Below are 24151 nucleotides of genomic sequence, written 5' to 3' on the forward strand. Positions count from 1 at the left end.
CACGGCAAAAGGCGGAAGTCAAGGCACACATTTTTGGGAACAAATTGTGCTATTTTTATTGGTTTGCTGTATTTCACCCTTATAAAAGAATGGTATTAGAGTTCATCTTACAGACAGAAATGAGGAAAACTGAAAATGAGTAGAGAGGAGACCATAAAACCACCCAGGCCAGTCATTCCATGAATCCTTTTATGGTTAGTGGATGTCTATTTACTGCATTCTACCAGGTCAATATTTTGGGGCTAATTCATCTGACAAATTGCCACTGGACACATTTTCCATCATCAACAAAAATATGTGGCCTTCCTGAGAGAAGTGCTGGCTGGGTAGGTATGAAATGTATGTGGGTTATATTTGTTTTCCTTTTTGCTATGGACAGTTTGAATGCTTTCCTTTCAAACTTTGCCCAAGTAGACACAGATCTTTTAGGAAATTTACACTAGCTGGACTGTAGAGGAAATCCACCCATAATTGAATAAACCCAACCAACTCTCTTGGGTTGAAACTACCTCGTTATACTAGCTTACTTAGCACCAAGAAAATATTTAGGGTATAAAACAAAATGAATTAAAAAGACTAAAAGAATTAGTCTCGCCATGTAGGTAGGTAGGTAAGTAGATACACACAGCAACTTACTGAAGCACTGAGTTGGCCAAAAAGTTTACTTGGGTTTTCCTGTGACACCATATAGAAAAATCAGAATGGACTTTTTGGCCAACACAATATAATTTACTCACCTTACAATGGGCTCATTTTAAGTATAGATTTTTTTTTTTTTTTGCACAAGAATTTGAGCCTTTTGGAGACCAAAGAGATCATGGATAATCTGCAGTTCACCCTCCACACTGCAGCTCAGAGAAACAGGTATGTCACCCAGATGGTCAGTGGAAAGTGGAGAAGTGATGCCCAGTTTGGAGATGCTATTAATAATCAGTCTATTGACTTGGCCATTTTGAGTAGAAACTCATTCTTTGCAAGGAGAGGGAAGAAAGACTTTATGTAGCAGCTTGTGTAGAAGATAGCTTTGGGTTCCTGATCTGTTAAAAATGAACATCCAGTTGCTGGCTGCAGAGAATGTAAGAAACAACAGGAGAGGAAGTATCTTCAGAATGGGATTGAGGAAGATGAAGGCTTATGGTGGATGAAGGACTGAGAGTTTACTAAAGAATGGGAGTCTGCGGAGTTAAGCAATTCCAACTGATGTAATGTCTGGATGCTGACAAATAAAATTTATAAATGGCTTTTTAAACCGCTTCCTCTAGCAATGGGAGTTGTTACTATCACATTGATCTTGAAATGAAATGTTACGGAATTTTCTTGCTTTAATGAGAAGGCAGAACCAACTGGTAAATAAAGTAATGATTAAAGCAATTAAAGAGGGAAAATGATAAATAAAGTAACAATACTCCTAATGCTTAAACCCAAATAGGCAGGTTTTGCTGATTTGCTGAAAAGATTCATTTTCATCTTGAAGTAAACATATTGAGAAGCAAGGCTCTCTGTGAATAAACCTGCCCTTTGGTAAGAGGAGAAAAGTCAATTAGTAACGTCATTTGTTTAAAAATCCGCCTGCACCTGGTTCTCATTTGTCCTCCAGCTGAGAAACCAAAGACAACTTCTTTTTATTGCTTGTGGTCAAACAGCAAGTTCATCTCGTCATCGGATGATCAAACGGCCAGCCTCCCCCAGCTTGAGAAGCCCTGCCTTTCACTTTCAACCTGTTCAATCATCATTAACTCTGAAAAATGTCACATTCCATTTGTGCAATGGAAATGTCACCACCAATGACCGTTTGGGTGAAGTTTTTGTAGGCGAGGCCCTAAATCGTCAGAGCACCTCACACGTTCTCCAGGTCTTTTGCCCTGTTTCCTTGTTTAATGTCAGTGGTCTGAGATCCTGGAGTCCACCTACAGCCTGACACCCGTGGCTCTGAAGAAACCTCTGTGTGGGGGCACATGTGCCTCTCTGAGACTGCACGGGTTCACTGCATGACCTGACACATGTGTGTTATCTGACATGCATGCACCCCCAACCCCAGCCTTTGTTAGCTATTATGCATACACATACTGGGGTTTTTGCCAAGTAAAAAGTCTTCTCTACTGGGGAGAGACCACTTTAAAAAAAAGACCACTGGATACAGCCCATTTCAAAGCAAGGTTTTCTTTCTTTGGGAAGCCAGCTGCCCTGGAAAGAGCTGTAATATCAAGCTGGGAGGTTCCACAAAGTTTCTGGAAAGGAGAAATAGGCTTCTTTTTACCTTTGGCCATTGGGCTTGAAAATCTTTGCCTCCTTTGTTTATTATTTAATTATATTTCCTCCTCTGCAGAGCAGTTCTGAAATGAAAATCTCAAGGAATGTGGTAGTGAGCTAAATCCTCATGGCACTCTACAGAAATGAATTTCTGGAAGTAGATGTCAAGCAGCAAGACACCTAAATTAAGAGGTCACTTGATCTAGAATCTTAAAAAGGAGTATTGAGTTTATTGGGGCAAGTCAAATAAATTTTGTGCCATTTGGCAAGGAGGTCACAGCTAAAACAGCCCCCAGTTATGGGTCCTGATTAGATTTTCAAGGTCAGAACCAAGAGAATGTATAAGCAGAGCTCTCTAGAACCTTAGTGCCAACACGCTAACAGCATATGCTATTTTAAATAGCCTCCAAGAAGGGCTTCTTGATTTCTAGCTTTAGTTTAGTGTCAAAGTTCCACTGAGTCAGCTGAAATGAGGTTATCGGCCCAACTGGATTATAGGCACAATGTCTTGGCCTCTTCCAGCTAGCTCTGGTTCAAGTGTATTAGAATATTTATTGTTGCCAATGTGCAATTTTTGATTGGCTGGCAGCTGGGGAGTAGGAGAGAAGGCAAAGATAACTTAATAATTTTTTCTAGTTTCTCCAGTTAATACAAAGACACTTGTTCCTTGGAAGGAAAACTGTGACGAACCCAGACAGCATATTAAAAAGCAGAGATACCACTTTGCTGACAAAGGTCTGTATAATCAAAGCTATAGTTTGTCCAGTAGTCATGTATGGATGTGAGAGTTGGACCACAAAGAAGGCTGAGCACCAAAGAATTGATGCTTTTGAATTGTGGTGCTGAAGAAGACTCTTGAGAGTCCCTTAGACTACAAGATCAAACCAGTCCATCCTAAAAGAAATCAACCCTGAATATTCACTGGAAGGACTGATGCTGAAGCTGAAGCTCCAATACCTTGGCCACCTGATGCGAAGAGGTAACTCAGTGGAAAAGACACTGATGTGGAGAAAGATTGAAGGTAAAAGAAGGAGGCAGCAGAGGATGAGATAGGTAGCATCACTGACTCAACAGACATGAATCTGAGCAAACTCTGGGAGACAGGGGAGGACAGGGAAGCCTGGCATGCTGCAGTCCATGGGGTGGCAAAGAACTGGACACAATTTAGCAACTGAACAGCAATACAAGACTGGACCCTGGGTCTAAAGAAGAATCACGTGGCTCCTAAAATAGGAAAGGTAATGTCCTGCCATTTTAATGGCTGGGTTGACAGCATCACTTTTAGGAAAAGAGATATCAATACTAGGTTATTAGCTGAAAAAAGCTTGTGTGTAATTTCCTAGGAGAGTTTTTTTTAAATTCAAACTCTTGCATATATACCTAATATTATATAGATATTAATTCATTTACCCCTCATAGTAACTCCAAGAGGTGAAGTCACTTATCTAAGGTGTAGAACTAGTCAAACCCCCAAATGTAGGTCTTTGTGCGTTATACTAGACCCCACTCCAGTATTCTTGCCTGGGGAATCCTATGTACAAGGAGCCTGGCGGGTTACAGTCCATAGGGTCACAAAGAGTTGGATACGACTAAAGCGGCTGAACACACATGCAGTTATACTTTTCTACAAAGATTTCTCAGACTAGGCAACCCAAATCCCATTTATCTGTTGCTTCAAGGTGAGCAATGGTGTGCAAAGAGAACAGTGTTTGATCTGTTTGCTCCGTGTCACAGGCATGGAAAAATGGAGATCAAGTCTCTAAAACATCCCCTATCTCCTCACACTGATTTCTTCTACTCTCTCATCTCCACTTCATAGAGGTCACCTTTCTGCCACTGGCTCCCGAGTGCTGGCTCTGTGTCTCATGTCACACACACACACGTGCGTGCGCACACACACACACACACACACAGCTATTACTATGCTTCAGTGAAGCAGCACAGGGTCTATGAGCTGGGCATAAAAGCAGACATCATTTGCTCATTAGAGCTAAGTTTTCAAGACGTGCCCCAATTACTGACCTCCACTAACGGCCTGGGTTTGCGCTCGACTGCAAACCTGAAGTGGCAGAGTTCACAGTAGCTGGTGTTTGAGGACGACAGCCAGTGTTCCAGGCAGCTCCGATGAATTGTCCCCAAGGTCCCTGTACATTCACACGGAGAGAGCAAGTCCTCTTGACTGCTGCCCTCGTGGCAGATCCTGCACATCGGCCGGTCATTGAAGGGACTGCAAGAGAAGGAGGAGCACCTGCGGGTCACGGGCTGGTAACCACCACCATGCCGTGGTCCTCCGGCTCTGGGGCCTTCGGACCCTCCCCCGCGGCAGCTGCTCAGAACATACACCTGCTTTAAAACCCGAGATCTACACTGGCATTCGGCCATGGGGGCCAGGGTCCTTGGGCATCTACTTTTGTCAAAACAATGAACTAGGGGGCGGCTAATACCAGAGTAGGCGGACCCAGGGACACAGTGAGGGAAAAGCAGCAATGTGTTAATTTTGCCTTGGACGTTGATGTAGTTCAGGCAAACTATCAATCGAAAAATAAAAATCATCCTTTGCTCGTAAGAAATTGTTTGCAAACAGCACTGATTATAGTTTCTAGACAAACTGAGTCTTTTGAACCAGGCCGGGACACTTTTGAATACCCAGAGGTTCTTTGCCTTTCTCTTTTTAGTGGGATGGGAGAGTGAGAGGAGGAAAGCAGATGGGCAGCCAACCCTGAAGCCGCCACACAGAACTGCAGCCTGAGCCGGACAACAGAGCTGGAGCTTTCCTATGTTGCACTTCGGGCTGCTGAGGACACTCAGCTGAAAGCCGGTAAAGGTATGTCCTACCAAGGTGGCCTCAGTCCAGGGCTTGGCCTTTAACTTGGAAATATCACCCCTGTGAGGACTCATGGTGTTGTGGCTAGTGAGGCAGGCTCTGGAGTCATGCCACTTGGGCTCAAACCCCAGCTCTGCTGCACATGAGCTGGCTCACTTTGGGCAAGTAATGTCATCTCTCTGGACTTTAGCTTCCTCATCTCTAAAATGGGCACAAAGCAGGGTACCTTCCTCATATGGTGACTGTGAGGATGAGAAAGTGTAAGCCAGGCTAAAAGCTTAGATGAGGGGCCAGCAGGTAGTAAGTGCCTAGTTAATGCTCACTATCTTCACTTGTAGAAAAACTCAGGTCAGGAAAAATCAAATGACATGGCCCTCATCACGTATGTCAAAGGCCAAGGGAAAGCTCCAATAAGATGGCCTCAGTTCTCAATGGATACTGGAGGGCTATCTGCCTCTGATCAATGTCTTTTTATATTGTTAGAGGTCCTTACAGGGTATTAGATTTTTAAATGTCATCACTGTATGTGCAAACCCAAGGACCAGACTTTTTACCCACCTTTCTTCACTTCTTCCTGTCCCCCAAAGCAGACAGTGACCCAGGCTTATGCTAACCCCACTCTCTCTGGCTCCATCTTTGTGGAAACAGCCATGAAAACACTGCTCTTTCCCAAAGGCTTTTCTGGGGATGATCCTGGGACTGAGCGAAGGCTAAAAGGGGAGTAAAAGAGGAAAGAAGACTCCTTCCCACTTGCCAAAAGGAGCCCCACATGCTCAGGGGTGGGAAAAGAAAGTTTAGAGAGTTGACTTTTTTCTCTCATTATTCCTGGCCTTCATCATTCACACTGAACCAAAATGCTTATAAAATTGTAAAAGTTCTGGTTTACACTACCATATGGTAGGAGAACATGTAAAAATGCCTGATACACACACGCGCGTGCACACACACACACACACACACACACACTGGCTCCCAGGTCTCAGTCGTTTCAGCTCTGCAGCCCATGCTTCCTGATCAGATGGGGTATTTGACAGCTCAAGGATGACAGGAGCACATGCAGACAGATAACTATCTGTCTCAGCTCACAGCCAAGCACTCACACTCACTGCCTCCTTGTATTCTGAGTCCTGACCAATTGTTACAAGTTTTCCCAGGGGTAGAAAAATATATATTGACCTTTTTTTTTTTTTAATTTCTTCCCTTTGTGAAGGCCACACAGACTGACAGTCGAAGGCACATGGATAATGTTTATAACAGGTGTGGGTGGGTGATTCCATGTCTGGCGGCCAGCACACGTGGGGCCAGGGGGTCCGGGGCGGTGTAGAGAGTGCTGTGGTATCACCAGGGGTCCTGTTGCACATAGGGGTTGCTGAGCCTGTATCTGCACTGGAGAAGTTGGCTGAACTGCTCAGACCAAGGTAAGCAGTTGAGGTCTGAGTGGCTGACCCAAAGTTTCATGGTCAGACATGTTAGCAGTGAAATCATAGGGCATGCCTACTATTGAAATACATTTTACAGTCATAAGTCAGGGCCCACTTACTCATTCTGAAATAAACGGAGAAGCCGAGGAGCACTTAGTGGCCAGGCAGCCTGTGGCTCTCCACCTGCCAGTGGGTGGCAAGAGCACCAGAGGAGACCTCCAAGAACAAAGGGCTGGCCTGGATAAACCATGTCTGGGCTGCTCAAAGCCTTCATTCTGGCTCAGTTCATCACTCAGGGGAGACGAGCTGCAGGGTATTAATGATAGTACTTCACAGGGCAGAGTGTGTATCAAGGATCGTGGCGGGGGCATGTGGAGGGCAAAGAAGGAGGCAGCAGAAGAGGCCCCCAAATGGGGATGTGCCCGAGGAACCCCCAGGAAGCTGCGCTGAATGGGTCCCCATCACGGGGTGCTGACTAGCCTGCACACCAGAACGTCACTTCAAAAGTTTTACCCACGTATCCAATCACTTTGGCTCAGGCACCTGAAACCAGAGGCCTCCTTATTTTATCCTAACAAAGGGGGCTACCTTTGTTAGTACCTGAAGTCCACAAGAAAGTAATTACCGTTGCAAGGTCAAAATAACAAATGTTAAGCAAGTGACCCTGCGCCTTGTGGGATCCTTCCCTGCCTGGCTCTCTGCGAGTGTGACTTTAAGCAGAAAACTCCACAGTGTGAGTTTTAGCTTTTTACCCCATTGCTATAGAAACAGCAATAACAGAACTTGTGTAGTTTTTTTTTTTTTTTCCTCCCCAGTACCTCCTCTCACCTGACACAAAGACCTGAGCACTAATTACATTCTCTTCAGCATTTCACATCTGACAGAAAGCGCTCGGGATCAATTACAGATTCATTGATTTTAATGGTGGTACTACCTCTGGGTGGCAAGCGTCCGCACTACTGTTGACAGCAGCTGCCCGTCCTTAGCGGAAACTTGCATGACATACTGCGGCTGCCCATTCACCAGGCTGCCACAGTCCTCCACGGTCTTCACCACGGGCGCAGCAGAGCCGGTGCAGTCTGGCAGCACTTCGGGCAGGTGACTGCAGCGGCTGGTTGTCATGGTAACAGACAGCAATTACTCTGCTAATGGCTTCCACATTCATATAGGATTTCCATCTAAAAGAGATCAGAAAACAGTTTACTTGGGCAGGGTACTTAATAGAAAACGGAGAATCATGGCCACCATCATCATGTCATGATTTAATAGAAATAACAGGTGGTACTTTATCTTGCAACCATTTACAAAGCACATGCACACACTCGACCCACAAGAAACAGTAGATATGGTTATGAACAGGACAGTGAGCGTGTCAGTGTATGTAAACACTGAGGATCGGAGAGGGGAGGGCATGGTGGGCCCTGCAGCCGGATCTGAAGAGAAGATAAGCAGTTCTCCCGCTCTGGGCCAGAGAAGCAATAAGTCTTTGTTGACACTCTCTCAGAGTTACTAGAACAATTATTAAAACCGTTTGCAACTATTTTTTTCTTGGAAGCAATTTATCCTCTATGCAGCTTCATTCTGAGATGCTAAGATTAAAAAGAGAGAAAAAAAATAAAAAATAAAAAGAGAGAGAGTGAAAAAAGGCAAAAAGAAAGGAGAAAAAAAACCCAAAACTATGTGAATTTGGCCAAGTAGCACCTTCCTGGGCAATATTTGCCAAACATGAATCACTCAGTTAATGAACCACCTTTCTGACTTTTCCCATGTCTGTGTTCCGTAACAAAATTATCTACTTAATGTGTCTTGAAAATTAGCTTGCTTTAAAAAGTTAACCTATTTTAGCCTTGTCTTAAAGTTATTCATGAAATGATAAGTTTGATGAGCTCGTTATACCAGTTTTCTTTTAAAGATGTTTATTTTTTTGGATGTGGGCCATTTTTAAAGTCTTTGTTGAATTTGCTGCAATACTGCTATAATATGTTTTAGTATTTTGGTGGTGAGACATGTGGGATCATAGCTCCTGGACCAGGGATTGAACCTGTACCCACTGCATTAGAAGGCAAAGTCTTAATCACTAGACCTCCAGGCAAGTCCCTACATATTTTTTTAATGGACATTACAATAAATACATTAGTACTAAGCTTTTGGTTCTTTTTGTGTACCATTTAAAATCTAGGGACACTGCCTTCTCAGAGGTGAACACATAGGTGAATGAGGTCTCTACCACTTGTTACGAATAATCCATTCTTAATAAGGACCTTACCTCGCTGACACACAGCCTGTCACACAGACTGCAAGAAATTCTGTTTCCAATTTGTGCGGTGTAGGCTTGAACTTGACCTCGAGTTCAAAGCATTCAGACCCAGTGGAGTAAGGACCTCCACTGCATCCAATAACAGATTTGCATGTGATGTGTAAGAAATAGAGGCCTTAAGAGAAACTCGCAGGAGGCAGTTTTTCATGTCTAAAGTTGAGAGGACACAGCTTCACAGTCCATACACACCGTCTCCGCCCAGCCTGCTCACCTTGAGCTTCTGAGCCCGGCACAGCCTGACCTCAGTGGACAGTGGCAGGGCTGGTGGACAGACTAAGTTCCTGTCAATTAGTGGTCTGGGTGGTCAAGGCCCCAAGTGTAAATAAATCTGCCTCCCAACCCTAAGAGGATTTTTGGAATTCCTCAAAGGGTTATTTTCTACTAGATATTTGTCTCTATTTACTACATTTTACTTGACTCCTACAGGTCTGGAAAATAGAGTCAGCCCAACTTCCAGAGCAATGTCCATCCACTGGACATTTTCAGGAGGAGAATGCCGGGTTTTCAGATGAGCTTGAGCTGCTGCGGTCACTGCTGACAAGCACATATCCACAGCCCTGACCAGCGGATGGGAATGGAATCCCCTCCTTCCTGCCGAGGAGTCTGGCTGGCCTCCCCTTCCTGTCCTCCTTGGCTGCCTCTAGTCCTCTCGGGGTCTGCGGTCTGGCCTCTCCCAGGAGCCCTTTGAAAACTGGCAATGGGGCCGGGGCCGTGGACACCAGCCATGGTCTGAGGCCTGATGTGAGACAGTGGCAGGGTTCCTGCTATCAGGACCCTCTGGCCTTCTCAACCCGCAGGTACCGAGCATTCAAAAAACCCAATGAGCTGATTAGCTAGTATAGTGTTGCTTGTTAAAAAGGATTTGTCTCTTTTATTTTTTCTCACATTACAAAATCAAGAAATATATGTTAAAGAAAGTACAGAAAAGCACAAAGAAAATAAAACTCACTCAAAATGCCACCACTTGAATAACCACAGTAAACTTTTTGGGTGGATAGCTTTTTAAGTTTTGGCAGGATTGGCAGGGTGGAGCTGATTTGTAACTGGGGTCAGATAGCTTTATCTTTTTTTTTTTTCCTCCAAAGTTTTCAGACCACAGAACAAAAAGGATGTTCAAAGGTCAGCTTCGAAAACTATGTCTAACCCCTCTTCCCTTGGCCTGCTCTGATAAAACCCCACTGACATGATTTTAAATTCTCATAGTGCCTGACAATCACAAAGTGTAACTTCCTGGCACAGCTCTCTTGCTTCACAAGGCAGCCATAGATTAAGAGCCAGGGGTGTGTTGGCAGGAAAAGCAGACACGGTGACCTTCTTGCTGCACGAAATCATTATGTCTGAGTGCGCTCTGAGAGTCTATTTTCGGGTTTTGCATAACTCCAACTCAGAGGCCCAAGCACTCCCTCCCTCCATTCCGTGGAGCTGCAAGGAGGAGGAGAAGGGATGCAAAGTGAGGAAAGGAGGCCCGGCCGGCCAGCGCTGAGGCTGCCCCTAATGAGGGGTCTGCCTCTTAGACACATGAGGTCCCCAGGTTCATTCACTTATAAACTTAAGACTAAGCCCTCACTGAGGGCTTCCCAGGTGGCGCAGTTGGTAAAGAACCTGCCTGCCAAGGCAGGAGACGCAAGAGATGCAGTTTGATCCCGTTGGTCTGGGAGATCCCCTGGAGAAGGAAATGGCAACCCACTCCAGTCTTCTTGTCTGGAGAGTCCCTTGGACAGAGGAGCCTGGTGGGCTACAGTCCATGGGGTCATAAAGAGTCACACACAACTGACCGACTGAACACACACACACACAGAGGTAGTAGTTCTAAATGTATGACCTAAATCTGCAATAAAATTGCCCTTAAAACAGTTCTGGAAGTAGAGTTTCCTTAGAAGTATAATTTTACTTTTAGATGATATTCTTCATTTCACTTGCTTTCTCAAAGGCAACAGAGCTACTACCCACCAGCTGATCAGTTTATTCCTTTCACAGAGAGCATCAGGCACTGAACTGGGCATAAAGGAAAAAGATTCCTCCTCTACTTTGCCTTCTCCTGCAAGCAAGCCCTGGCTCTTTCCCTCATGCTCTGCACCCAACCTAGCACCTGATTGAAATGATACTCGCGTCCAACACTCACTGAAGAACACACCGGCACATCCGCTGACCACCACACACCAGAATAATCCTGACGTACTAAGTCCAGTGTGCCAGAGGTGAGTCCCCACGCTCCTGAAAGCCTGTCTTGAATTGAAAATGTGGCGGGAGGGATTACATGGAGGATGGGCACCTTGACCTTGGTGGGAAGGGCTGAGTGGGTGCCAGCCCCAGAAGAGGGAGTCTAATCAGGTGGAAGAAGAGAGAGGGGAGCATGTCTCCCCAACCTCAGTAAAAAAGAAGCCCTGAGGCTGAGATCAAGGCATGGGGTAGGAGTGGTTCTCACAGGCTGCGGGCATCAATTGGCATGCACATGTTTGCACCTGGGGCAGTGACAAATGGCCCACTGGTTTGCCCTGTCTCTTCCAGAGCCACTTAGGAGAACAGCAGGCTCTTGCTGAGGATGCTAAAAATATCAGGCTGTAGCCTAGTCAGGGTCTGTAGCCTAGCACTGGTCTTCCACTGATTTTCCTGAAAAATTTCAAGTGCCATTTGATGGCCTTTTTTTTGTTTGTTAAAATTAATACTGCTCCTAGGAAATTCTCCCAAGAATTCTGCTCTCTGGATTTCTCAGGACAAAAACACTAATGCTGGGAGGGAGCAGTGTCCATATAAATGCAAAACCTCAAATTACACTGATGGGAGTTCTTTGTTGGTTGGGTTTGACACATTATATAATTCCTCAGGCTGAGAATAAAACATGATTTGGCACTGGCCAAATTCTGCTACACTCAGTGGGCGGACTGGGAATAGGTGTGTGAGAGGGAGACAAATAAAAAAGGAAGGAGTGGCTACAGAAATGAAAGCCTGATTAGACAATTGTGAAGATAAAAAGGACTGTCTGTGAAACTATGACCCCTTTAAAGGCTAGAGTACAGTTTCATAAAAGCATGGACCCAACCAGGCTGCAGCTAATCATGGTTGAACAGGCTGCTGAAGGTGAGTGATTTCCATGGGAACACGGCTAGCATCATGAGGATGCATTCAGAGGACATGGGGGAAGGGCAGGGAAGCGAGCCGTGCTCACCTCTGCAGCCTTTGCGCCCCACAGCCCCTGAACCTCCACAAAGATCGTGGAGTTACAGGAAAGGCTCTGTTCTTAGAAGCAGGACATCAAAGCCTGCGCCCTGGCTCATCACTCACCGGAGTAAACGGCACAGTCTCTCAGACTTTGCTGAGATTTTTTGCATTTGAAATCAGAGTATTGATACTTCCTGAGCCACCTCTTCTGGTTATTTGTGAGGTCTAAAATAGGATGAGACATGTGAACGTGCTCTGCAAGTTGGATGAGCCATGCACAGGGAGCTAGGCATATGCACATGTTATTACTGCATTAACCTTCTTGTTCTCTGGCCTGAGCTGCCTCTTGTTTCTGTTTTCTAGAACTATCTTCCTCCATCGCTGGTCAGTTTGTACCCACTGCACCCTTTAGATCACACTTGAGCCCTGACCTTGTACCACTCCGTCTTCTCCCAGTGGGGAGTACAAAGGGAATCTTCCTTGCACCCAACTTCTCATTCTCCCAAGACCTGTCACCTCCATAGCCCCCTACACAGGTTGCACTTTTCCATGAAAATGTTTAGTAAAGATCCATGATGAAAAGTTGCTATTATGTTTGGTATTCATATCTATTTGTTACCGTAGCTACCCTTATCTGGGGCTTCCCAGGTGGCGCTGGTGGTAAAGAACCTGTCAATGCAGAAGACTTAAGAGATGCGGGTTCTATCCCTGGGTCGGGAAGATCCCCTGAAGGAGGGCATGGGAACCTACCCCAGTATTCTTGCCTGGAGAATCTCATGGATAGAGGAGCCCGGTGGGCAATGGTCTATAGAGCCATAAAGAGCTGGACACTACTGAAGCAACTTAGAATGCATGCATACCTTTATCTTAGCTAATCTATTGCATGATAAATACACTGAAAAATAAAACAGAAGCCACTCCCAGATACTTTTTCAAGCCTGCTTCTATCAGATTTGTGTTTTCAGTACCAAGTCAACTTTAATTTCTCAGATGTAAGATGACAAAGTTAATTGAGGGAGGTACCTGGTACGTTGGCAACTCTATTTGGGTATAAAAATTACCCACAGGATTTAAAGGTGTAAATGGGCATAATACTGTGTGTATGCTGGCACTAACCTGGTCATGTGGGCTGCATGGGCAGTGGGCTGAATAGGCCTGAGCTCAGAGGGGCATTCCAGAGCTAGCCTGGACCTCCAAATTCAACCCTAATGATAATTTCAGAGATTTTAAAAAATAGGCTCCTCAGGTCACAATACACCTGGAAGGGTCCTGTGTATCATCTCTGCAATCAGAGTTTTCAACAAAAGGATTCACTTATTCTTTCATCCATTCAAACAAGCATTTTTTGAGAGTTTACTGTTTATTCCTATGAAGTTTCTGGTGGTACAGAGTCTAACCATTTCAAGCCCTGCTTTTCATTTCTCAAAGAAAAGCATAGGTCTCCAAATAATCTAGAGTGTTCCCCAGACTCTCTCCAAGGCTGCAGAGCCATGAGGCTCCGTACAACAGAGTGGGCTTTGTACATGAGTCCACTGTATGACAAGGCTATATATTGTCACCCTGCTTATTTAACTTATATGCAGGGTACATCATGCAAAATGCTAGGCTGGATGAATCACAAGCTGGAATCAAGATTGCTGAGAGAAATATCAACAACTTCAGATATACCAGTGGTATCAGATGATACCACTCTAATGGCAGAAAGTGAAGAGGAACTGAAGAGTCTCTTAATGAGGGTGAAAGAGGGAGTGAAAAAGCTGGCTTAAAACTAAACATTCAAAAAACTAAGATCATGGCATCTGGTCTCATCACTTCATGGCAAATAGAAGGGGCAAAAGTGGAAGTAGTGACAGATTTTATTTTCTTAGGCCCCAAAACCATTGCAGACAGTGACTGCAGCCATGAAATTAAAAGACTGTTGCTCCTTGGAAGGAAAGCTATGACAAACATAGACAGCATATTAAAAAGCAGAGACATCACTTTGCCGACAAAGGTCTGTATAGTTAAAGCCATGGCTCTTCCAGTAGTCATGTATGGATATGACAGTTGGACCACAAAGAAGGATGAGCACCAAAGAATTGATGATTTCAAATTGTGGTGCTAGAGAAGACTTTTGAGAGTCCCTTGGACCGCAAGGAGATCAAACCAGTCAATCCTAAAGGGAATCAATCCCGAATATTCATTGGAAGGTCTGCTGCTGAGCTGAAGCTCCAATACTTTGGTCACCTAATGTGAAAAGCTGACTCACTTTTCGATTGGAAAAGCCCTTGATGCTGGGAAAGATTGAAGGCAGAAGGAGAAGGGGGCAGCAGAGGACGAGATGGTTGGATGGCATGACTGACTCAACGGACATAAATTTGAGCAAACTCCGGGAGATAATGAAGGACGAGGAAGCCTGGTGTGCTGCAGTCCATGGAGTTGCAAAGAGTCAGACATGACTCAGTGACAGTAACAACACTAGCAATCATGCATTTGCTAATTCAGAGGACAGCACTCTATGCTCTAAATTTGAGGGAATGAAAGTGCAGAACTATGGCATGGCTAGATGGCTTTCTGCTCCCACAGAGCTGTGCATCGTTAATGCTGATCCAGGATTCGGAAACCTGACTTTAGTTTTACATGAGCAAATCTGCTTCAAAAAGGGTCTCTAAAGTGTCCCTTAGCCTTCTTCGAGGAGCTGCATACTCATGGAGCAAGTCCTCCTCTAATGAGGCCAAGGAATGGATGATACAAGTTGGTTGGTAATTGAAAGGGGGAAAAATAGCAATAATGACCTGTCCAGGAACTTTCCCCTCTGAGTTGAATTCTAAGAACAGTCTCTGAGAATAGGAACACTCTTTGATAGAATATTTCCCTGGGTTCTCAGGCATGTTATAACCAGACGGTGCACTGCATGGCTGATGAACCGAGTTAGAATTCTGTATGTTCAGAGAAAATAAGGCAGGCAAGAAATCACACACTGACCTTCCTTTCCAATGAAAATGGAGCAAATGACTAATTTCCAAACCATTAACATGTAAAAGCAGCATATTTCTTCTGCGAACAGGGCACAAAAGCTCTCCAAGGAGATGGCTGGGACATGATTACCAGCAACATTTAAGTTTTCAAAAACATGCCAAGGAGGCTATTCACTAAGAGCGTGTTAGCGGCAAAGTAGCTGCTTCATTAAACTTAAATAGCCACAGCAGGGCTGTGCTTACAGACCCAAGCTACCAAATTATACATTTCTTTTCTGGATGCTTGACTGACCTCATTATGTAGAGCGGAGAGTTTGTCATTCCAAATAAAGTGACCATCCAAGTCTTTATAAACATGCCCATCAGGTGCTTGGTAAGTCTGCAGAGTGAAACACTAGGGGCCCAGTGAATTATAAAGAAGAAAAGAAAAAAAACCTTCTCTTTTTGTCGTTTCATTTTTCTCTGCTACGTGCTCATTGTCACCCTTACAGAGCAGAGTAAGCAGGTGAAATGCCTGTTTCCAAGCATGAAGGAATGTTTGATTTGGGGGTTATGCCATTTTATTGAGAAATGTGTAAATATCAATGATGAACCCTGGGGAGAAAAAAGCCCAGACCAGCATAAGGCAAGCTGGCTCCAGAGAGAGTTATAGCTTGTTCCCTGTGTTCTATTTGAAACTTATATCCAGAGTTATTTATCATTTCCCATCCATGTTATTAATTCTGATTCTCAGCCACAAAAAGTATCAGACTAATTTTTCTTCCATTTAAAATGACTATATTTTATTTTCAGCCAGGTAAAATTCTCTAGTTCTGCTAAAGGCAAGTAACAATTATCATATTTATACATATTTTTCCCCTCAAGAAGTACTCATGAAATTAATTCAGATTTTGGAGACTATCTCATCTTTTCATTTTATTATAATTATACAGAGGAAAATGGCAATTAAAATCCCACAGCAACAACCCCGTGTGTTCAAAGACACAGTGACAGCTGAATCACACTTGTAAATAACAACTGGTCCTGTCTGGGATGCCCTGCTGAGTTAGGGGAACTGAGGGGAAACAGAGCTGCCCGGTTGAGTTCTGGGGGCTGGTGAACCATCAGGGCACATCAGAAAAGTTTAAATGTCAAGTTTGAAAAACAGATGGGAGCAGGCAAAGTAGAATGAGATGTTCATGTGACGTTACTCAGAGATGAGCAAGAAAAGTGTATGGTTCAGATGACATTCAGGGTGCCCTGTGCCAAATGGCTACCTGTCTAGCATAAGGAAGGTATGAAGGGGATGGCACACTGACCAGATGTCTGAGGATACGGGAGGAAGCTATTTCAGCTACAAGTGAGGGCTAAAGATGCTCTGAGGACTGCAAGTTCTGGATTTGTGATTAAGTTCATACACATCTTCCACCAGCATCCAGCTGAATGCCCATCATTAGAGGAAGTTGATTTGGGGCTCATTCCAAGTTGTGTCTCGCTCTCCTCTGTACAAACAACTCCCTACTAGCTACACAGATGTGCTCCGTCTTGACCCCAGCCTCCTGCAGCCTGGAATCAAGCCAGCTATGGCTTATTTTAAACCCCAGCATTCCCCAGGGCTTTCCTAGGCTGCATTTCACTAAGGCCATGGGGAGATTGCCATCTTGCCCTCTCAGGAGGCAGGGTCCAAGCTCTGCATTCTGCCAGGCTTGGGGGCCCAGGCCTCTCTGCAGGGTTTGTTGGAGCCCCAGGAGACATATGGCTGGCTGACCTCCATTTACACACAAGGATATCCCAACTTACTCAGCTAGCCGAGGAATAGCAAGGCAAGGGCAAAGACCAACACTCTTCAGCTTTTGCTTTTTAGCTGTGTCTCTGGCATTATGGGTAGGATCTCCATCATATGCTTCATATTGCTGAAGGTCCCCAAACCCCACTGGTTCTTTCTCACATGGTCAGAATCTCTAGGTATTTTGTGTTACCTTTGTACATCCTTGGCTTTGGATTCAGAGGAAGCTCTGGGGGACGTTGCAGGGGAGGGGACAGAGCCTTGGCTTTGGATCAAGGGGTCTAGGGTTTGAACTGCCAGCCAGCACCCACTTGGCACTGAGCCTCAGCTTCCTTCCTGACACTGTGGCCCTTGGATAGATATGTGCCTGGCCGGTGGGGGTCACTTGGTAACAGGCAGTGCTTAAGACCGCAATGCCTGGACCCAGAGATTGTAATACAGAGGGAAGTAAGTCAGAGAGAGAAGAATACTGTATATTAATGCATATATGTGGAAGCTGAAAACATTGTTATAGATTATCTTATTTACAAAGCAGAAACAGAGACACAGATGTAGATAACAAAGGCATGGATATCAAGGAGGGAAAGGGAGGGACAGGATGAACTGGGAGGTTGGAATTGACCTCAATATATACATGACCGACACTATGTCTAAAATAGATAACCAATAGGGGACCTATTGCATTGCACAGGGAACTCTACTCAGTGCTCTGTGGTAACTTAAATGGAAAGATAATCCAAAAAAAGAGGGGATATATGTACGCTTATAGCTGATTCACTTTGTTGTACAGTGGAAACACACAGCACTGTAAAGCAGCCATTCCAAAAAAAAGAGACTGCAGGGCTGCAGGGTCATCTCACAACAGCCAAGGACCAGGGTGAGGAAGAGAGGTCCCTTCCAGACCCTACCTCTAAGTCCCCTTGCCTAGCCCACCTCTCTGCAGTCCTCTTCACTTCCCTCCCATTTTCCCAAGTGAATGTCTTGTAGGGGCTGAAATGCTTTGACAGTCTTGTATGAACAGAGGTAAAAAAAAACCGCAGCAATGCCCCCTGGAATTACTCTGCTCTTGGACACCACTACCCTTTCACTACACACACTCACACATATACACAAAAACCATAGTTTCTTTTCACTGGTTCCCTAAAAGTGTCCAGTCTTTTAAACCATCAAGATATAAACAAGCACGAGAAAAAACTAACACGTAGCCCAGGACCAAGTTACCTGAGCTGTCTTTATCACTTAATTTCTTCACAGTTGTATATCCTAAATTCTTGTGGACCATGAAATTGGTGGTGAATGGGGCCTCATTTGTGCTTGCTTCCTACTTACCTCAATGCAAAGCACTTCTGAACCTCTTCAAAGGGACCTCGAAGGCCTTATGTTTTCTAAGGAGAACACATGCCCCCTCCTGCACTTGCTTCTCTGGCTGTCTGCCCCATCTTGCCGTGCATCTTGACTTTGGTGGATGTACTGGTCCCTGCATCTTACACAGCCCCCACCTGTTGGAGCACCAGCTTCACCTGGACTTGTTCACTGTGAGAACCAGCCCACTCTCTCCCTAAGCCTCCAGGGGAGCCGAGCCTTCACAGTCAGCGAGAAACGCCCCAGAGCATCAGCGGACACAGAGGGATGTCTTCCCTTAGGCCTCTCAACCACTCAGAGGGAAGGACCTAAATCAAGTATCCGATCTGTTCATTTCTTTGTATATTCGTCCCTGCAAAAATAATGGGTGAGGTTCCTTAACCTCACCCCACCTGTTTGACAGAAACAAAAGCAACTTTTACATGGACACTGAATTATTACCCAAGATCAAACAACCAAATATACAGAGGTTAACCTTAATGTTAAAATTTTCGTCTGATGGTAGTTTTCCTTCAGAACAGATGAAAAAATTACACTGTTAATGGCAAGAGTGTATTTTTCTGTTTTCATAGCACTATTCACTTTCCATTCTCTAAGTACTTAATAAATACAGTGGGTCTTTACTGCCTTCCAGGGTGAAAATAACAGTCATACCCCCATGGAGCTCATTCATTTGCTTTATGGGCTAAAAAATCTCTAGTGTGTCACAAATTAACACAATGTTCCCGAGGACTGTGTCTTACTCTTGAATCTCCAATTTCACTAATAAATGTGAAAAACACATGTAGCCAGATAGGTCCTTAGAGACCAGGCACTGCAGATGCTGAAGAAAGCAAGTTATTCCAGCTAAGATCAGCATTCACTTTCACACAGGGGACTATCTGTCTCCCAAATTCTCCTCCAATTGCTTGACATAAAGTGATGAAACTGGTTTTTAGTAACGACCTCCAAAATCTAACAAAACTTTTTTTAAAAAATAAAGGATATTAAAAAAATTTTTTTTTATCATTAGAGAATGATCTTTCTCTAATCACATCTCCAATGGATCCCCACCACCTTCTGAGAGAGCTGTTACTCTTTTTAAAATATTTTTATCATGAAAAATTTCAAACAAATAGAATTCAGAAACCCACATATTTTCCATCATCTCAGTCTAACAGTTAATCAAGATTTTGCCACGCTCGTTTCACCCTTACCTCCTTCATTCTATCCTATTCAAATTTTTAAGCAAATCTCAGAAATTGTCATTGTACCTCTACATACTTCAATATGAATTTCTAAAAACATGGACATATCTTACAGGACTGCAAAGCCATGATCATATCTAGCAAACTTAATAATTTCTTTGCATCATCTGTCATCCAAACTGTACTCAAATTTCTCCAATTATCTTGAAAAATCTTTTTTTCCAACTTTAAACTTTTTGTTTTGTATTAGGGTATAGCCGGGGCTTCCCTGGTAGCTCAGCTGCTAAAGAATCTGCCTGCAATGCAGGAAACCCCAATTTGATTCCTGGGTCAGGGAGAAGGGATAGGCCATCCACTCCAGTATTCCTGGGCTTCCCAGGAATGTAAAGAATTCTTCCCAGATGGTAAAGAATCCACCTGCAATGCGGGAGACCTGGGTTTGATGTCTGGATTGGGTAGATCCCCTGGAGGAGGGTACGGCAACTCACTCCAGTATTCTTGCCTGGAGAATCCCCATAGACAGATGAGCCTAGCGGGCTACAGTCCATGGAGTCTCAAAGAGTTGGACATGACTGAGTGACTAAGCATAGCATAGGGTACAGCCGATTAACAATGTTGTGGTAGTTTCAAGGAACTCAGCCATACACATACACATATCCATTCTCCCCCAAACCCCTGTCCCAAAGGCTGGCACATAACACTGAGCAGAGTTCCATGTGCTATGCAGTAGGTTATGGTTGCTTTGTTTAAATGATCCAGACAAGGTATAACATCTGGATACATCTAAGTCCCTCTCACTTGCACACAGTCACCTCTCTTTTTTTCTCCATGTTAAAAAAAATCATACACGGCTCCACACGAGGCCATCTCAACAGCCACATTCTTCTTCTTCTTTTTGTTTAATTGGGAGGCTAATTACTTTACAATATTGTAGTGGTTTTTGCCATACATTGACATGAATCAGCCACGGGTGTACATGTGTTCCCCATCCTGAACCCCCCTCCCACTCCCTCCCCATCCCATCCCTCTGGGTCATCCCAGTGCACCAGCCCTGAGCACCCTGTCTCATGCATTGAATCTGGACTGGCGATCTGTTTCACATATGATAATATATACATTTCAATGCTATTCTCTCAAATCATCCCACCCTCATCTTTTCCCACAGAGTCCAACAGTCTGTTCTTTACATCTGTGTCTCTTTTGCTATCTCATTACCATTGTTCTAAATTCCATGTATATGCATTAGTATACTGTATTGGTGTTTTTCTTTCTGGCTTACTTCACTCTGTATAATAGGCTCCAGTTTCATCCACCTCATTAGAACTGATTCAAATGTATTCTTTTCAATGGCTGAGTAATACTCCATTGTGTATATGTACCACAGCTTTCTTATCCATTCGTCTGCTGATGGACATCTAGGTTGCTTCCATGTGCTGGCTATTATAAACAGTGCTGCGATGAACACTGGGGTACACGTGTCTCTTTCAATTCTGGTTTCCTTGGTGTGTATGCCCAGCAGTGGGATTGCTGGGTCATATGGCAGTTCTATTTCCAGTTTTTTTAAGGAATCTCCACACTGTTCACCATAGTGAATAGCCACATTCTTAATTTTTCTTGCAGTATCATTTAACTTGTTCTTCTATCCTCTGTATTTTCTAGAAACTTCCTGTCAACTCTTCTGCAGCAATAACTCATTGGTGGCACTGTGTACTTATTTACTGCATCATTGCAGAAGGCTCCTAATATAATAATGATCCATTCTTAGTGGCTTCAGGTAATGGCAGGCTGATTCCTTCATTGCGGAGTTCTTCATGATGTTTCTAATGGTCTAATGATTGCATCCATTGATGACAAGTGCTTGAATCAATGATTTCATTTGGGGTCTACAAAATTATGCTTTTTCAATTATAACTTCCCTTCCACATTTAGTGGCTAGAATTCTCATGTGAAGAAGAACTTCCCTTCATCAACCCTTTCAATCTGGTTATTCTGAAAAACAATTTGCACAGAAAAGGCATAATCACTTCTTCATTCCTTCCTTTGCCAATTTTCAGAGTAAGGGACTGGTGCTTTATATATATCCTATTACTAAGTTATTTTTGTTTTTGTCTGCTGCTGCTGCTGCTAAGTCGCTTCAGTCATGTCCAACTCTGTGTGACCCCACAGACAGCAGCCTACCAGGCTCCCCCGTCCCTGGATTCTCCAGGCAAGAACACTGGAGTGGGTTGCCATTTCCTTCTCCAATACATGAAAGTGAAAAGTGGAAGTGAAGTTGCTCAGTCAAGTCTGACTCTTAGTGACCCCTTCGACTGCAGCCTACCAGGCTCCTCCATCCATGGGATTTTTCAGGCAAGAGTCCTGGAGTGGGGTGCCATTGCCTTCTCCATGTTGTTGTCTATAAGTTGGTAAAGAATCCACCTGCAATGCGGGAGACCTGGGTTTGATCCCTGGGTTGGGAAGATCCCCTGGAAAAGGGAAAGGCTACCCACTCCAGTATTCTGGCCTAGAGAATTCCATGGACTGTATAGTCCATGGGGTCACAAAGAGTCAGACACGACTGAACAACTTTCACTTTTCACTTTCATATTATTTTTACAGGTCCATCTGCTTTTACTGAAGTTAGGAAAAAAGAACCACCACTCTATAACTAACTCTTCTGCTTGAGTACAGAGATCTGGATTTGTAATTTACAAGGACACAAATTAAGTCTGAGCACAAATCCCTGTCATCTTGTAGCTGTCTTCTGACGGGAAGGCCAGGCACTGTTTCCCTCATCTGCTTTGGTATATCCTCTTTAGGTCTGATAAAGTCTTCCCCCAGGCCGGCCGAACACTCCTTGCAGACAGCGATTAGTCTGCATTTACTGATCCCTTGGGAAAATGAGAACAATTATTAAAATCTCCCCTCTTCTGCTAATTGTGGCTCAGATGACTTAGTGTCAAATTGCCCCTGGGGATTTCCACCATCACAGTATTTACTAAACATATCAGAAGGTGCCTCCAGTCTGGAAGCCATCAGCAGAACTACACCACTTCAGACTGAATAGCTGAGGCTATCAAGTCAAAATCACATTATTGGGCTTTGTCTATGATCCGTCAGGAAGCCATTCCCGTCCCATAAAGCCTTCAGGTGCCATCTGGCATGGCCACACCCAGCTCTAGGCTGCAAAGGTGGTGCTTTAACACGCTGGGCAAGCTTCCACTGGGGAACAACCTGCATGTGGGTGAACTCTGCGCATGTATTAGAAACAGCTCCTTCCCGTTTTCTCACTAATAAGGGCAAAAACACTTAGGCCCATCATAGGTCTTCCTTAATGACGGCTGACAAGTCTCTGAGACTGACAGGATCCAGGAGCTTTCTCTTCTGCTCTCTAGGAGCAGAGATATTTTCTGCCCATTATCGCCTTGTTTTACTGACAGGCATCTGTCAGTTAGACATTAAAACAGAGTAATACTGGGAAGAGAATGGCTTTGTCCACACACTTCAAGAAGGAAGCACTCATGAAAAATGTGTATTTTGGGAAACCTAGAAACTCATGTGTCCATCTGCATTTCTATTAAGTTGGAAATTGAGTGGAGGATAACAGCAGTGAGAAGAGGAATAACAGAGAAAAGGGATCAGAAGAAATTCCTAAATGGCTCTGCAGACACCAGCAGGGACCGCTGCTCTGCCCAGGAGAGCGATTGGTCAGCAAATGCATCCCAAAGAGGATGAGCAGGATGAAAGCAGGGTTTTGGTTGTTTTTTTTTCTGGCCTCACTGGAACTCTCTGAGAGCTGCTGAACCAGGGAATGGGCAGTAAACATCTTCCACGGCTCTGTAAATGGAGGATGTTCACACATTCTGAAATAGCATAAATACTGCCTTTTGAAACGGAGGTGAAAAGGGAACTGCACACTTTAAATAAACTAATAAAAGCAATTCGATTCCTACTGAGAATCTTTCCAGTAAATAGTTCTTTGTCAGAAAGTAATACCATTACTCAGTTATTTGAATCTCCAACCGTATGTTCAGGTCCTGACTTCTTGGCTAATGCAAATAAAAGCATATCCTACACACACGTATCCTACACACACGCCCTGTGTAATACCATCTTTTTTTCAATCCACTTTAACTTATTCAATTAATAATTGTAATAGAATGCCATGTTCATGCTAACAGTTCACTGTAAAATCCTACCATCCTGGATTGAGCCATGGACCTAGAGCCCACGCAAGTATAATTCCTTCTGTAAAGTTCTAAGATGGGCACGGGGAGGAGGAAAACAAGTGCCATTGTGTCCAGTGGTGGCAGTCAACTTGACTAGGAGAGAAGCCAGAAATTACTAGCCTCACCAGGGAAATAGTGTTACAATTTTCTTTTTTAAAAGCAAAGTCAGGGAAGGTTATTTTCTGCAATGATTCAACATGTGAGCCACAGAACTGGACACCTTTGGTTTGAATCCCAGAGTTTCCATCTATCAGTTCTGTCTTCCCAAATAGTGGAAATAAAATTGTGCCCATCTCATATTTGAGCATTCAGTGCAATGATATATGTAAAGTGCCTAACATAGAGCTTGGCACAGAGCAAACACTGCTACCTACAATATTGTGCTAGGGCTACAGCAACTTCAACTGTCTCTAGGGTAATCTATGTTATTTGATATTTCTGCTCAAGCCAACATTTATCAGCATGTGTGTGTTTAGTCGCTCAGTCGTGTCTGACTCTGCGATGCTATGGACTGTAGCCCACCAGGCCACTCTGTTCATGGGATTTCCCAGACAAGAATTCTGGAGTGGGTTGCCGTTTCCTTCTCCAATTTATCACAATACCGATACTAATATGGGAAGCAGTGCAGTACTGAGAGAAAAAAAACATGAGCTTAGGAATCAAGCACCTGGCTTTAAATACTGGCTCCTGCCACCAGTTCC

The 24151-nt window shown here is 44.2% G+C and overlaps 1 protein-coding gene across 1 annotated transcript in view; it reads right to left on the bottom strand.

Annotated features, from left to right (window-relative positions):
* The window catches only part of MARCHF3 (membrane associated ring-CH-type finger 3), a 153970-nt gene that overhangs the window by 33662 nt on the left and 96157 nt on the right, over positions 1 to 24151 (bottom strand). The window contains exons 2-3 of the mRNA XM_040241748.1: positions 7430 to 7673; positions 4273 to 4477 (exon numbers count right to left, since the gene is read on the bottom strand). Of these exons, the coding sequence (XP_040097682.1) occupies positions 4273 to 4477; positions 7430 to 7617 (393 nt within the window). The 5' untranslated portion in view covers positions 7618 to 7673. The remainder of the gene's footprint in view (positions 1 to 4272; positions 4478 to 7429; positions 7674 to 24151) is intronic.

Source organism: Oryx dammah, unplaced genomic scaffold (genome assembly GCF_014754425.2).
Source record: "Oryx dammah isolate SB20612 unplaced genomic scaffold, SCBI_Odam_1.1 HiC_scaffold_5, whole genome shotgun sequence".
Lineage (NCBI taxonomy): Eukaryota > Metazoa > Chordata > Mammalia > Artiodactyla > Bovidae > Oryx > Oryx dammah.